The 16,877-nt window shown below is 45.1% G+C and overlaps 1 protein-coding gene across 1 annotated transcript in view; it reads left to right on the top strand.

Annotated features, from left to right (window-relative positions):
- LOC144607597 (supervillin-like) overlaps positions 1-7,204 on the top strand; it is a 109,337-nt gene extending 102,133 nt beyond the window's left edge. Inside the window, exons 21-24 of the mRNA XM_078424520.1 lie at positions 946-1,083; positions 1,176-1,288; positions 3,508-3,666; positions 6,934-7,204. Of these exons, the coding sequence (XP_078280646.1) occupies positions 946-1,083; positions 1,176-1,288; positions 3,508-3,666; positions 6,934-7,020 (497 nt within the window). The 3' untranslated portion in view covers positions 7,021-7,204. The remainder of the gene's footprint in view (positions 1-945; positions 1,084-1,175; positions 1,289-3,507; positions 3,667-6,933) is intronic.
- The last annotated feature ends 9,673 nt before the right edge of the window (positions 7,205-16,877 follow it).

Genomic DNA, 16,877 nt, shown 5'->3' with positions numbered 1-16,877 from the left:
AGGGTGGACAGTGCCACGTCGGTGTCCGCATGCGGTGGGACATTGACGGCTGTGATGATCACCGAGCTGAACTCCCGGGGTTCCTCCCACTATCCAAAGACAGGTACAGGTTTGTAGGTTAATTGGCTTGGTATAAATGTAAAATGCAAAATTGTCCCTAGTGTGTGTGTTGGGTAGGGTTAATGTGCAGGGATCGCTGGTTGGCGTGAACTCAGTAGGCCGAAGGGGCTGTTTGCCTGCTGTATCTCTAAACCTGATATCTCCGGGAGTTGCCAGGAGTTACCATAACAAGGGGAGTTGAGTTTAGGAGCAAAGAGGTCCTTCTGCAGTTGTACAGGGGCCTAGTGAGACCACACCTGGAGTACTGTGTGCAGTTTTGATCTCCAAATTTGAGGAAGGACATTCTTGCTATTGAAGGAGTGCAGCGTAGGTTCACTAGGTTAATTCCCGGAATGGCGGGACTGTCATACGTTGAAAGACTGGAGCGACTGGGCTTGTATACTCTGGAATTTAGAAGGATGAGAGGGGATCTTATTGAAACTTATAAGATTATTAAGGGATTGGACACGCTAGAGGCAGGAAACATGTTCCCGATGTTGGGGGAGTCCCGAACCAGGGGCCACAGTTTAAGAATAAGGGGTAGGCCATTTAGAACGGAGATGAGGAAGAACTTTTTCACTCAGAGTTGTGAAGCTGTGGAATTCTCTGCCTCAGAAGGCAATGGAGGCCAATTCTCTGGATGCTTTCAAGAGAGAGTTAGATAGAGCTCTTAATGATAGTGGAGTCAGGGGATATGGGGAGAAGGCAGGAACGGGATACTGATTGTGTATGATCAGCCATGATCACGGTGAACGGCGGTGCTGGCTCGAAGGGCCAAATGGCCTACTCTTGCACCTCTTGTCTATTGTGTGCTGATGCCACATTGTCTTTGCTGAATTCCTCCAGCTTTATTCCTCCTGGACAACCGGTTTGAGGTTTACCTCTGGCAGGGTTGGTGGCCAATGGAAAGCACGGGCTCGGCGAAGATCCGGTGGGACATGGAGCGACGGTGTGCCATGGAGACGGCCCTACAGTATTGCACAGGTCAGTCACGGGCAGATCCCTGTACTGATGCACTCCATTCCTCCAGAGGAGAACAATGTCTTGAAACTGGACCCTTTGTTCTGTCCATTCAGAAAAGAACCCAAAACGACCTCCCAAAGCCTACATGGTTCATGTCGGCACTGAGCCGTTGACCTTCACCAATATCTTCCCACGGTGGGATTACAACATGGAGAATATACAAGAGGTACCTGCGCTTCTCAGCTTTTACCTATTAAACGCTCTTGCTAAATGGCTTTTGTTTTCTGAAGAAGAGAGTGATTATGCCAGACCTCTCCTGCATTGTGCAGGGTTTTCTTCTCTATCTGTCCCTTGGGATTGAGTCTGGCTTGCTCCCACTCCAGTTGCTTGGGCTTTGTGGTGGCTAATGCGGGGGACAGCGGAAGCTAAAAGGGGGGCCAGGGACGGACGACGGGAGGGTGACAGTAGAATTCTGTGGGGCAGCATTCTGCAGTAACTCAAGCAGTGGTCACTATCAATGGAAGAGCTGGGGTGCCAGTCAAGTTACAATGGAGACATCATAAAATAACCCAATCCTGTTGGTGCTCAGTATTTGTTCCACTGGAAAAGCAGTCAGCAGTAGGATCTCATCTCAGACCTGTCGTGGGCCCCCTACTTTCAGTCTGAGGAAGGGTCCTGACCTGAAACGCCACTCATCCTTTTTCTCCAGAGATGCTGCCTGACTCACTGAGTTACTCCAGCACTCTGCGTCTATCTTGGAGATGTATCTTAATTTAGTTTGGAAACTGTCCCTTCGGACCACCGAGTCCGTGCCGATCCCTGATCACCTGTTCGCACTAGTTCTATGCTATCCCAATTTCTCATCCACTCCCCACACACTCGGCAGGGTAATTAACCTACAAACATGCAGGTCTTTGGGATGTGGGAGAAAACCGGACCACCTGGACGAAACCCACGTGGTCACAGTGAGAACATGCAAACTTCACACAGACAGTGTCAGAGGTCAGGATCGAACCCAGGTCTGGTGCAGTAAAACAGCAGCATCACCAGGTTTATCCAACATTATTTACTCACTGTCTGACAGAGAACACTAGAACATTCACGATTGGATCATTTGGTGGAAATATATATATTTCATCTGAGCTTAGGGAGAGGATGGTCATGAAGAGGAGGGTTAATAGTGCAAGGCACTATGTATTAATAGTGCAAGGCACTATGTATTAATAGTGCAAGGCAGCTACAGTGAGATTCAGGGAGCAGCACAGCAGTGGTCTGGTTGAAGTGCTGATTCACAGGTCCACGGATCAAATCTGCCCTTCGGCACTGTGTTAGTCTTAGGTGGGCAGCTGAGGGGAGCAGTGACGGCCTGCAATTCCACATGGAGTTTGGACGTTCTCCCCGTGACCCACGTGGGTTTTCTCCAAGATCTTCAGATTCCTCGCACACTCCATTGGTTTGTTGAAGTTGTAAATTGTCCCTAGTGTGTGTAGGATAGTGTTAATGTGTGGGGATCGCTGGTGTGTAGGATAGTGTTAATGTGCGGGGATCGCTGGTGTGTAGGATAGTGTTAATGTGCGGGGATCGCTGGTGTGTAGGATAGTGTTAATGTGTGGGGATCGCTGGTCGCCACAATCTCAGTGGGCCGAAGGGTTTGTTTCCGCACTGTATCTCTAAACTAAACAAAACAGTTCAGTTTCCACTTCCCATTTTTATTTCCCCAGATATCAGCCATTTTACATTAGCACAAAAAATATCAAACCCTGCTCTGTTTAGAATACAGAGATGACAGCGGAGCAAGACTTGCATTTGTGTTGCGTTTTTCACATTCCTTCTCAGAATATCTCAATGCTGTTTGCAAAGTGCTCCTGAGGGCCACCACTGTTGTCGTGCAGGAAAGGCTGTCAGTTTACATTCTCCCAATCCATATTGGCACAGTGATCAATCCGTTTATGGTGATGTTAGCCAATTATGACTTTGCTCGTGTTTTAGTGGGATCATACTGTTGTTATTACATCCACTGAATAGACGGCCCTCCATTTACAATCTCGAACAAAAGATGCCACTTTTGTAGTGTGCCACTCCCTTGGCACTGCACCAGATAATGTTACACCGTTTTCAACGACTGAAATTGTTAATGTAAAACCGTAATAGATCACATTGAGAAGGTGCCCAACTGATTGACTTAACTAGAGCGATGTGATACTGTGGTCTCTCCAAGTCAGAGATGTGGGTTGGGTCATTGTCCTTTAACACAGCTGAAGCAGTATTGTAAGTGTTGCATGCACTGGAAGGCATGCTCTACTGCTGCACCATCATGCCACTCCTTACTTTAAGAGTGACATCTTTTGTCACTGTTGATTGCCATTTCAGAAAGGTGAGATCTAGCTCTAACGGGTTGAGAAATATTTATTATATTAGTATTAATGAATTTGTTCTCTGATCCAGGTGGGCCAGGACGGCAGCAGCAAAGTGCTCTTGGTTCAGGATGCTCTACTGAGGCTGTGTAAGACGCAGTACTCACTGGAGGAGATTATGTCCAGACCCCTCCCTGAAGGAGTTGACCCACAGAGACTGGAAACCTACCTATCAGATGAAGATTTCCAGGTAACCTTCATTAGCACAGAGAATGACTGCAGTACACAGTGCCAAGTGCTGGATGTGGCAGCATAGCAAGAGGCAGCGTAGACTGCAGATGCTGGAATGTGGAGACACTCACTGGGACAGGCAGCATCTACGGAGGCAAAGGGATAGTCAACACTTCAGGTGGACCACAAGCATCAGGGCTTCGGCCAGAAATGTCAACCATCCCTCTGTCTCCACAGATGCGGCCTGACCTGCTGAGTTCCTCCAGAAGTTTGTGTTTTTTTGTACCTCAGCCATGTTTGAGGAGCTGGCAGAGAGGCATCAAATGTTGCTATTCAAGACCAGTCTTTCTCCATCTTACAATTTTTAGATGTCCCTTTGTATTCTCTTTCTCTAAGTCCCCTCAATATTAGTCTATTGAACAGATGGTTCAGTAATAGACAGTCACTTCATCCTATCAGAGATTTGCCTTTGTTCTATCCATCCCTACCTAACCCTGCCTCTGTCTTAAAACTCACTTGTCTTCTCGCTTACTCAGTTCTGGTGAAGGGTTTTCGACCTGAAACATCACTTGCTTCTCTCCCCACAGTGTTCCCAGCATTTTCCATCTCTATTCCTGAAGAGAGAGATCAGCTGAGGATACAATAGCTCCTGCCTTAACTAGCCTCACTTGCTGAGAAATTCCAGTGCACCCATGAAGGTGCACACTGGAACAGTATAGAATTGGAGGGGTAATGCAGAGACTGGAAGTTGCACAGTTCAGTAACCAGAAATGTGCTGCCAGACTTTCTTTCATGAGGTGACCTTGGGATCAGGTGACCAGGGTCAGAGGGACATTGAAGCCCAGCATTTGGGAGATGGCTGTATTGGTAGCAAAGAGAATTAGAATTTGATGTGAGTTAGTTGACCGGGGTTGGGTTGGGTGAGTGAGCAAGGTTCAGGCAGCATCCTGGCTGAGGGGGAGGGTTCCAGAGCAGCAGGAGAAACGTCAGTGTCCAGGGAGTTAGGGACCAGCCTCAGTTCATAGAGATAGGAGATGTACCAGATGACAGTGGAGGTTCAAGCTGTCATTTTGGTGTGAGTGGGATGTAGGTACTTACCTCGTGGCCCTCACAGTTTAGTGAATGCAATGCATGGACCACAGAGAGGGATGAGGCATTGAAGGATACAGTGGTCTTTCCATCGGTCTCCCCTGCTCACCAACACGTGGCCCCTTCATGGTGTGATCCAGGTTTCTTTGCACCATCCTGAAGAGGCAGCTCCAGGGGCAATAGCCTCACTCAAGCTCCTGATTGGCTATCATGTTGTGGTTGCAACGGAGATTAGACGAGAAGTGCATGGTTAACCTTCGCAAGTGATACAGAAATGATCAGATGTTGTCATGACTGTGTTCCACTCAGGGCAACAACACTTAGGGCGGCACGGTAGCGCAGCGGTAGAGTTGCTGCTTTACAGCGAATGCAGCGCCAGAGACTCGGGTTCGATCCTGACTACGGGTGCTGCACTGTAAGGAGTTTGTACGTTCTCCCCGTGACCTGCGTGGGTTTTCTCCGAGATCTTCGGTTTCCTCCCACACTCCAAAGACGTACAGGTATGTAGGTTAATTGGCTGGGTAAATGTAAAAATTGTCCCTAGTGGGTGTAGGATAGTGTTAATGTATGGGGATCGCTGGGCGGCACGGACTTGGTGGGCCGAAAAGGCCTGTTTCCGGCTGTATATATATGATATGATATGATATATGATAATATCCCAGTGCACAATCCCAAGAAATACCAGCATTGTGCGTCTGAATCTCTGGCAGTTGTGTGGGATGGCAGCTTCAGCGGCAGCTCTGATCATCCACAGGACACCAAGGGGATTCTCGGGCCAAAACTACTTCTGGGTGTCGAGGCCATTAGAGAGGGAAAAAGTTGAAACCTCTTGATGCACTCCCTCTGCAGTTTGCTCAATTAATATGACTTGGTCACTCTTTTTCTTATTATTGACATCTCTGTAAGCTCCTCCCATTCTCCATTTCATTGCTACATAAAATGTATACCCTGTCCATTGAATGAGATAAGATTGTATTCCCATTACTGAAGGAGGCCATACAGCTCTGAGATTGTTCAGGCTCCTCCCATGACCAACCATGAGTCTCATTCTTTCTCTTTCCCCACAAATCATACAAGTTCATGTCATGGGAGAAGAGTAGGCTATTCGGCCCATCGACTACTCCGCCATTCAATCATGGCTGATCTATCTTTCCCTCGCAACCCCATTCTCCTGCTGTAGTTTAGAGATACAGTGGGGAAACAGGTCCTTTGGCCCACTGAGTCCACACAAACTAACAATCATCCATTCACTGGTTCTATCCTACACACTAGGGACAATTTACACAAGCCAATTAACCTAGAAACCTGCATGTCCTTAGAGTGTGGGAGGAAACCCTTGCAGTCACAGAGAGAATGTACAAACTCCATGCAGACAGCACCCATAGTCAGGTTTGAACACAAGTCTCTGGTGTAAGGCAGCAACTCTACCGCTGCACCACTATGCCAATCTTCTCCCCATAATCCTTGACACCCTTACCAATCGAGAATCTGTCAATCTCTGTTTTAAAAATACCCAATGACTTGGCCTCCAATATTTCAATAATGAATTCCAATATTTTTCTTTCCAACCTATCTCCAGGGTGTGCTCTACAAGTCAAATCTTCTTCCACCATTCTTTCAGGCAGTAGATTCAGATTACTGTGTAACGAAAGGTCTACTCGGTTTTGCCGATGAAATGTTAAAGCAAAGGTGGATGTTGGTTATCTCGTGGCCCTGTTTTAAGAAAAACTATTGATTCTTCAGGTGTCCAGGACAATATTTTACACTAGTACAAGTTGTGAATTGCATGACCCTCTATGAGACTGCTTGTGCTCTAGTAAAATACACAACTTGATGGGTCATTAGGGAACTGTTGAACTGAACTGGATGGTATTGTCCATAAAACATGGACAATGGATCAGTGATGGCCAAGCTGATCTTTCCTCATTGAATCTATTGGAATGAAGTGAAGTATGGAAGTAAAACAATTTTGATTTACAAAATAATTATTTCATGCTTTACTGGATCTTAATGCGCAGACTATTTTACACAAAGCGCTGCACGTGCAAGTAAATCTGTTTTAAGTGAAGCACTTGGAGATGTGTTTGAGGGAAATTAAATCTATGCTGATCAGTTGTCCCTTTATTATCGGGCATTGGTTAGTTTTTACACAGTACGTTTCATTGCTGAAACCATTTTGTTTTATTTTCTTTTGCAGAAAGTTGTGCAAATGCCGAGGGAGGAATTTTACAAACTTCCTAGTTGGAAACAAGTGAATTGGAAAAAAGCCAAAGGCCTGTTCTAACTGGATGGTGATACCCTTACCCTTACCTGGATGGTGATACCCTTACCTGGATGGTGATACCCTTACCTGGATGGTGATACCCTTACCTGGATGGTGATACCCTTACCTTGGTGATACCGTTACCTTGGTGATACCGTTACCTGGATGGTGATACCCTTACCTTGGTGATACCCTTACCCTTACCTGGATGGTGATACCCTTACCTTGGCTTCTCCAGGACTGTTTACAATTCCACCCTGACTCACTCACCACATCAGATTGCCACTTGCCGGGGGGAAGCACAGGCAAATGTGCGACACATTCATAACTTGTTACATATCACTCTCCTCTGTACTGGAACTGGCACGAGAGAAGATCCTCGTGATTGATTGTGACTGTTGATCTTGTTAAGCCCTTCACCATCCTGTGCCAACTAATGTCAGCACCAGCCTCCTGTGCCGGGGGTGGAGTTTGATCCCTGGGTTGCCAAAGAGCTCATATTGATTTCCAGGATACGGTATTAACCGGAGAGGGAGGACCACAGGAGGAATTATAAGCAGTTACACGGGAATCCTTCCTATTTGTTTTGAAGACATTTATATATTAGTGTGGGGGAAGGGAAGGATGGGGTGACAGACTGGGTGATGTGATGAAACATCTAGAGATACATGTTGGCCACTCCATGTGGCCATCCTTGGGCTTTTCATGAGATTTTTCCTCTGCCAAGGTCTAACTCTTCCAGACCCAGCTGGACCCAGACCCAGACCCAAGCTTTTCACTGTACCTCAGTATACGTGATAATAAACCAATCTAAACTCATTGCCAAATGTGGCACATACATCCACCAATCCACCTCGTCCTGCCACCTTCAGCGTCTTTGATCCAGATCCATTGCTAACTGGTTTGGTTTGCAACTCTCATGTAATGGAGGTCTAGCCTGATGGAAATTATCACTGTTAAAAGGCAAGACAGTGGAGGTTTCCAAACTGCTGCAGACCATTAAAAGGTCAGAGATTAGCGGGTAAATGTCCGTGAGCAGTGAACGTAATGCTGGAGGATGCAACCACGAAACAGAACTAAGAACTAGAAAATCACTTGGGAAGCAAAGCTGTAAAAACATCTCTGAGTCCATGGCAACATTTCATTCAGAGGGAGATTCAGAAAGGATTGTGCAAAGTGAGAGGTTTTACAGTTCAGTAATGGTGCATAAACTGCCTCAGGGTGGGTACAGTTTCAATAACTTACCTATTCTTTGTAATATGTTTTATCGTCCCCACTTGAATCCGATGCACTTTTCCAGAGATTTCACATAGAACTGAGGTTCTCTGCTTCATATTAACAATATATTATTATATTATGATGTAAAGCTGAAGCCAGTGTTTAAAAATTCTTGTATTTTTAAATGATGGGAATACGTACCACAAATGCAGTTCAGGTTGAAGAGAATCTGTCCTAGTGTTGATTTTGTTTAAAGTACTGCCTGGTTGGAATAGCTCAGAGCAGTGCCTGATTGCCACCTCCACCCTTTGGTTAAGCCATGAACACTTTGAGAACAGATCACCCCTACAGTGGTGCCGAGACCTGCAAGGGTATCTTAAAACCCAGCAGTATGAATATTGATTTCTCTCTAACTTCATGTAACCTTTGATTCCCCTCTCTCTCCGTCCCTCCCCATCCTAGTTTTACTACTTTCATTGTCCTCCTGATTAATTTTACTGCTGTTATACCTCGTTGTCATCTTCCCCTCAGCCAACAATGAACCATTGTACATTTCCTTAATCTGATTTGATCTGCCTTTTCACACCTTGCATGTTCTTTGAGCCCTTTCATATCTAGTTCCCCTCTCCCCTCACTCAGTCTGAAGAAGGGTCTCAACCTGAAATGTCACCCATTCCTTCTCTCCAGATATGCTGCCTGTCCCGCTGAGTTACTCCTGCTATGAAGGGTATTCAGTAATACCATTTTGATTACCATTTGAGACTAGAGCCTTGTTAATGTTCCTCTCTGCCATTCTAAAGCGCATGTTAATCTATTAAAAAAACTGGACTAACATCTCCATAAACAAAATGTAAACAGGAATTGGCTATTCCTTGTGTAATTTGCTCACATGCCCACTGTCGCTTCCAGGTTTTGTCTGCTAATCTCTTCATCTGTTAGGGGCAGCACAGTGACGCAGCAGAAGTTGCTGCCGCACAGCGCCAGAGACCCAGGTTCGATCCTGACCCCGGGTGCTGTCTGTGCAGTTTGTACGTTATCTCTGTGGGTTTTCTCAGGGTGCTCCGGTTTAATCCCACATTCCACAGACATGCAGGTTTGGAGGATAATTGGCTTCTGTAACTTGTCCCTAGTGTGCAAGATAGAACAAGTGTAGGGAGTGATCAATGGTCTACACTACTTGGTGGGCCAAATGGCCTGTTTCCAGTCTGTATCTCTAAAACTAAAACTGATCTTCACTGATGCTGAAACATATCAGCCATTTTGTAATGCAATACTTCAGTCCCCAAAAGATTTTCCTGTAGTACGATGTAACGTAATAAAAATGATCTTCCTAGTTCCCATACCTGTTGTGGAGTGCACCACATCATGCTGTATAAATGTCACTGCACCTTATAATGACTCAGTCCTTTGGTTACTCCCGATTGAATGACGTTGATTTTAGACAAAGCCCCATTTTGAACCTGAATTTTCCCTCTGCTCTCCCTCCTGCTCTTTGGATTGTGTTATTGTTGGAATTCTCTGATCTTCCTCTGTTCTTCCCTCACCTCTGTTACCATGGACTGTCATTGGAATGGAGAACGTTCTCACTGTGACTGCGTGGGCTTGCCCCAGGTGCTCCGGTTTCCTCCCACACTCCAAAGATGTACAGGTTTGTAGGTTAATTGGCTTTGGTAAATATTGTAAATTGGCCCTAGTGTATACGACCGTGCAAGTGTACGGGATGATCGCTGGTCGGCGCGGACTTGGTGGGCCAAAGCGCCACATTTCAGGCGTATCCCTAAACTCCTTCTCCTGCCCTCTGTCATCACAGTTTCTTGCTGCAGCTCCTTTCTGTGACATTAACTGTCCTCGCAGTTCCTCTTTACGTGGACATCTGAATCATGACATAGAAACATAGAAATATAGAAAATAGGTGCAGGAGGAGGCCATTTGGCCCTTCGAGCCAGCACCGCCATTCATTGTGATCATGGCTGATTTTACAATTTTACTACTTTAACTGACTACCTTATTGATGTGAGACAAATCTGTAGATCTATTCTGTGCAGAAGAGCAAGGACTGCCTCAGGCTTAGTGTCAAAATGCTCAGTTCAAGCATCATTTCAGAGTACCATAGCATTAACTTGGCTTGTAGCAGATCTAAAAGCAATATCTATTGTATATTATACTTATGCAGCTTTTAAAATTTAGACTTTTTATAAAGTTTGTACACTTCCAGAGATTTGTAAAAGTATTTTAATTCTCTAAGTCTGCAGAGCATTTATTTTTCTCAACTCTGTGCATGTTTGAACAGAGATCAGAGTAACGAAAACTGAACCTCAGATCCTGGGACTGCTCCATCTTTGCCACAGGGGTATCTTTTGCAAATGCTTTGTATTGAAATGTCGAATTCGGCAACTGTGATATTTAGATCTTTTGTATGTTAAATCTGCTTTTCAGAGTCCTTGGGAAGCCTTACTGTTGAGGCTTTGACAGAGTGCAATGATCATATGCAATGGATTAAAGGTGAATGGTCATTTTTTGAAATATGAGTGAATGTCATTTCTGTGACCAAAGTTACCAATGGGTTACCAATGAGTTACCAGTCTGAAGAAGGGTAACGTCACCCATTCCTTCTCTCCAGAGATGCTGCCTGACCCGCTGACTTACTCCAGCATTTTGTGTCTATCTTTAGTTTAAACTGCAGTTCCTTCCTACACATACTAGTGGAATCAAGGGATATGGGGAGAAGGCAGGCACAGGTTATTGATTGGGGACGATCAGCCATGATCATAATGAACGGCAGTGCTGGCTCGAAGGGCCGAATGGCCTCCGCATTCACCTATTTTCTATGTTTCTAATCAGTAACCTGTGCCCAACTTCTCCCCATATCCCTTGATTCCACTAGCCCCTAGAGCTCTATCTAACTCTCTCTTAAATCCATCCAGTGATTTGGCTTCCACTGCCCTCTGGCAGAGAATTCCACAAATTCACAACTCTCTGGGTAAAAAAGTTCCTTCTCACCTCAGTTTTAAATGGCCTCCCCTTTATTCTAAGACTGTGGCCCCTGGTTCTGGACTCCCCCAACATTGGGAACATATTTCCTGCATCTTGCTTGTCCAGTCCCTTTATAATTTTATATGTCTCTATAAGATCCCCTCTCATCCTTCTAAACTCCAGTGAATACAAGCCTAGTCTTTTCAATCTTTCTTCGTATGACAGTCCCGCCATCCCAGGGATTAATCTCGTGAATCTATGCTGCACTCACTGCCTCAATTACAAGGATGTCCTTCCTCAAATTAGGAGACCAAAACTGTACACAATACTCCAGATGTGGTCATACAACTGCAGAAGAACCTCTTTGCTCCTATACTGAAATCCTCTCGTTATGAAGGCGATCGTTATCCTGGAATATGTTTGTACGCCAACCAACTTTGCAAAAATAATTTACTTTTTTTTGCCTTTTGTGAGACCTGGCTGTGCAAAGAATGAAATGTAGGGTACACTTCCAGAGAATGGGATGCCAACCAGGTGTGGACTTCAACTATTGCAAGGTTAATAACAATTCATGGGTTCTGGGTTAGAGAGGCAGTGATATAAGTGCAGGAGGAGGCCATTCGGCCCTTTGAGCCAGCACCGCCATTCATTGTGATCATCCACAATCAGTTGTATAGGGCCCTGGTAAACAGTTGTATAGGGCCCTGGTATGTGTACAGTTTTGGTCTCCTAATTTGAGGAAAGACATCCTTGTAATTGAGGCAGTGCAATGTAAGTTCACGAGATTGATCCCTGGGATGGCGAGACTGACATATGAGGAAAGATTGAAAAGGCGAGGTTTTTATTCACTGGAGTTTAGAAGGATGAGAGAGGATCTTGTAGAAACATATAAAATTATAAAAGGACTGGACAAGCTAGATGCAGGAAAAATGTTCCCAATGTTGGGCGAGTCCAGAACCAGAGGCCACAGTCTTAGAATAGAGGGGGGGGGGGGCATTTAAAATTGAGGTGAGAAAAAACGTTTTCACCCAGAGATTTGCAACAGACCCTGTTGCTTGAAAGTTCAGTCTCAGATGCAATGGTCTCAAGAGCCTAATTTGGACATTTATCAACGTGCATTGACGGGCCTTATACAAGGGAAAGGCAGCATAAAACTGGGCAAGTGGAAGAGGCGGTCTGTGTAATCAGTCAATTACACAGAAACAATCAGAAGAAGTGCAAGTGCAAAGCTTGGAGGTGGAATAATGTTTGTCTGTGCATTAGCATTACTCGTCTTTGGAGCAAAGCATGTCTGCTTTCTTCCACCAGTCAGGTTCTAGTTAACATTCCACGGAGAAACAGTGCCACAGGATCTGACTCTACAACTTACTTTATTAAGTAATTTAAAGTGCTTTTCTTATTAAGGCACAATTTAGTGATACAAAATAACTTTGAAAAAAAACAGAATACATATAATATATTAAAAGTACAAAGTAAAATATTTTGTGTTGTATACAGACAGCATGTGAAGGGTCTCGACCTGAAACGTCACCCACTTCTTCTCTCTAGAGATGCTGCCTGTCCTGCTGAGTTTGTCCCAGTGTTGCAGTGCTAATGTTTTAGGTGCCGGAGCTGTCACTGGGTCCGGGGCGGCCGCTGTTAAGTTCCCCACTGGTTAGAATTCCTTGCTGTTAATTTTGGCTTTTTATTACAGATGTGCCAGAGCGGCCCTCTAGTGAGCTCCAGCGGTACTGCACCCCTGGTTACTAGAGCGGCGCTGTAGTGAGCTCCAGCGGTACCGCACCCCTGGTTACTCTGTGGGTCTACCTTCAGACACACGAGCATCTGTTACGAGTATTGAAGTTCAGATGATTGGAGCACGGTTCCCCTGCTTTGCTCACCGCACCTTCAACATCCTCGGTGTGGTTCAATAGTTCTTTATTGTCACATGTGCAAGCACACAGTGAAATTATTTTCTTCCATACAGTCCAGTAAAGTATTGCCATATCTAAGCACAATCCCCGATTAGCAAAGTGTACAGAAATAGTGCACTGAGACCGCATGGGGTGGAATGTGTGGAAATGTGTAGATTTGTAGTCTGCAGTTTTGTTACTGCTTATTCTGGAAACCAAGTCTATCCACATCCTGAACCTCAGTGACAATCACTCATTTGGTTATTAAATTGAACACTGCAATAGTCCATCGCTAGTTTAAATAAAATAAACCGATTGATAACCTTGTGACAAATGCTTCAAATATAAATGGCTGAATGATGAATCTTGAGTTTGGTTTTTAATTATTTGTTATAAAATGGACAGATATATCGTAGCACAGAATACCTTCTCAACCGCTGTTCAGATACTGGACTGTTGACTGGGAGAAATAAGCTTAAATTTCATCAAGGCAGCTGAGGAACTTAAATAATCAATAATTCCAGGCTGTGACCAGGTTATTGCAAAAGTCCAAGTGGTTCACACCAATGTACTTCAGGGAACCAAATTACCTAGTCAGGCCCCGATGTAACTCAAGATGGTCCATGTTTGACCATTGACTGCTCTCTGTTCAAGTTATTCTGAATCTGTCAATCTCTGCCTTAAAAATACCCATTGACATCCTCCACAGCTGTCTGTGGCAATGAATTCCACAGATTCATCACCCTCTGACTAAAGAAATTCCTTCTCATCTCCTTTCGAAAGGTGCAACTTTTTATTCTGAGGCTGTGACCTCTGGTCCTCGATTCTCTCACTAGTGGAAATATCCTCTCCACATCCACTTTATCCAGGCCTCTCACAATTCGGTAAGTTTCATTGAGGTTCCACCTCATCCTTCCAAACTCCAGCGAGTACAGGTCCAGTGCCATCAAACACTCATGATGTTAACCCAATCATCTTTGGGATCATTCTCGTAAACAACCTATGGACCCTCTCCAGAGCAAGCACATCCTCAGATCTGGGGCCCAGAATGGCTCACAATATTCCAAATGCGTTCCGACCAGTGCCTTATAAAGCCTCAGCATTACATCCCTCCTTTTACATTCTGGTCCTCTTGAAACAAATGCTGGCATTGCATTTGCCTTCCGTAATACCGATTCGACTTGCAAGTTAAATTTTTGGGAATCCTGCACCAGCACTCCTAATCCCTTTGCACCTCTGCTTTCTGAATTCTCTTCCCATTTATAAAATAGTATGCATCTTTATTCCTACTACCAAAATGCATGACTCCACACTTTGCTACGCTGTATTCCATCTGCCACTTCTTTGCCCACTCTCCCAACCTGTCCAAGTCCTTCTGCAGAGTCCCTGCTTTCTCTAGAGCCGTAGTGGTCGGTGACTCCATAGTCCGAGGGACGGACAGAAGATTCTGTGGCAGCAGGAGGGACTTGAGGATGGTCTGTTGCCTCCCTGGTGCCAGGGTTCAACACATCACAGACCGGCTTCAGAAAATCCTAGCGAGGGAAGGCGATCAACCTGAAGTCGTTGTGCACGTGGGCACGAATGACGTCGGGCGGAAGAGGAAGGAGGTGCTACAGCGGGAGTTTAGAGAGTTGGGAAAAACGCTGAGAAGTAGGACGTCGAAGGTAGTTATCTCCGGACTGCTACCGGTACCTCGTGCTGGTGAGGCCAGGAACAGAGAGATAGAGGGTATGAATTTATGGCTGAGGGACTGGTGCAGAGAGCAGGGATTTAGATTTCTGGACCACTGGGATCTCTTCTGGGCTAGGGGTGACTTGTACAAAAGGGACGGGTTGCATCTTAACAGCAGGGGGACAAACATTCTGGCAGGCAGGTTTGCTAGAGCGACACCTGTGGCTTTAAACTAAGTAGTGGGGGGGAGGGGTTAACAAATTGTGAATATGAAGATGAGGTAAAAGGGAATACAGGAGATATTGCAAAAGACTCTCGGAAGAATGGGAACAGAAGTTCTAGAGCGGAAAAGAAATTAAGGGCAGGGCCAATTGTGAACGATGTGAGAGGGGAGGTAAAAACAGAAGTTAAAGTGTTGTACTTAAATGCGCGTAGTATAAAAAATAAAGTGGATGAGCTTGAGGCTCAGTTAGTCATGGGCAAGTATGATGTTGTAGGGATCACTGAGACATGGCTACAAGAGGACCAGGGCTGGGAACTGAATATTCAGGGGTACACAACGTATAGAAAAGACAGACAGGTGGGCAGAGGGGGTGGGGTTGCTCTGATGGTAAGGAATGATATTCATTCCCTTGCAAGGGGTGACATAGAATCAGGAGATGTTGAATCAGTATGGATAGAAATGAGAAATTGTAAGGGTAAAAAGACCCTAATGGGAGTTATCTATAGGCCCCCAAACAGTAGCCTCGACATAGGGTGCAAGTTGAATCAGGAGATAAAATTGGCGTGTCAAAAATGTAATGCTACGGTGGTTATGGGAGATTTCAACATGCAGGTAGACTGGGAAAATCAGGTTGGAAATGGACCCCAGGAAAGAGAGTTTGTAGAGTGCCTTCGAGATGGATTCTTAGAACAGCTTGTACTGGAGCCTACCAGGGAGAAGGCAATTCTGGATTTAGTGTTGTGTAATGATCCTGATCTGATAAGGGGACTAGAGGTAAAAGAGCCATTAGGAGGCAGTGATCACAACATGATAAGTTTTACTCTGCAAATGGAAAGGCAGAAGGGAAAATCGGAAGTGTCGGTATTACGGTATAGCAAAGGGGATTACAGAGGCAGGAGCTGGCCAAAATTGATTGGAAGGAGGCCCTAGCAGGGAAGACGGTAGAACAGCAATGGCAGGTATTCCTGTGAATAATGCAGAGGTTGCAGGATCAATTTATTCCAAAGAGGTGGAAAGACTCTAAGGGGAGTAAGAGACACCTGTGGCTGACAAGGGAAGTCAGGGACAGCATAAAAATTAAGGAGAGGAAGTATAACATAGCAAAGAAGAGTGGGAAGACAGTGGATTGGGACTCTTTTAAAGAGCAACAAAAGTTAACTAAAAAGGCAATACGGGGAGAAAAGATGAGGTACGAGGGTAAACTAGCCAATAATATAAAGGAGGATAGCAAAAGTTTTTTTAGGTACGTGAAGAGGAAAAAAATAGTCAAGGCAAATGTGGGTCCCTTGAAGACAGAAGCAGGGGAATTTATTATGGGGAACAAAGAAATGGCAGACGAGTTAAACCGTTACTTTGGATCTGTCTTCACTGAGGAAGATACACACAATCTCCCAAATGTTCTAGGGGCCGGAGAACCTAGGGTGATGGAGGAACTGAAGGAAATCCACATTAGGCAGGAAATGGTTTTGGGTAGACTGATGGGACTGAAGGCTGATAAATCCCCAGGGCCTGATGGTCTGCATCCCAGAGTACTTAAGGAGGTGGCTCTAGAAATAGTGGAAGCATTGGAGATCATTTTTCAATGTTCTATAGATTCAGGATCAGTTCCTGTGGATTGGAGAATAGCAAATGTTATCCCACTTTTTAAGAAAGGAGGGAGAGAGAAAATGGGTAATTGTAGACCAGTTAGTCTGACATCAGTGGTGGGGAAGATGCTGGAGTCAATTATAAAAGACGAAATTGCTGAGCATTTGGATAGCAGTAACGGGATCATTCCGAGTCAGCATGGATTTACGAAGGGGAAATCATGCTTGACAAATCTACTGGAATTTTTTGAGGATGTAACTAGGAAAATTGACAAGGGAGAGTCAGTGGATGTGGTGTACCTCGACTTTCAGAAA

This window comes from Rhinoraja longicauda, chromosome 29 (assembly GCF_053455715.1).
Source record: "Rhinoraja longicauda isolate Sanriku21f chromosome 29, sRhiLon1.1, whole genome shotgun sequence".
Taxonomy (NCBI): domain Eukaryota; kingdom Metazoa; phylum Chordata; class Chondrichthyes; order Rajiformes; family Arhynchobatidae; genus Rhinoraja; species Rhinoraja longicauda.
This window is presented reverse-complemented; position numbering and strand designations above follow the sequence as displayed.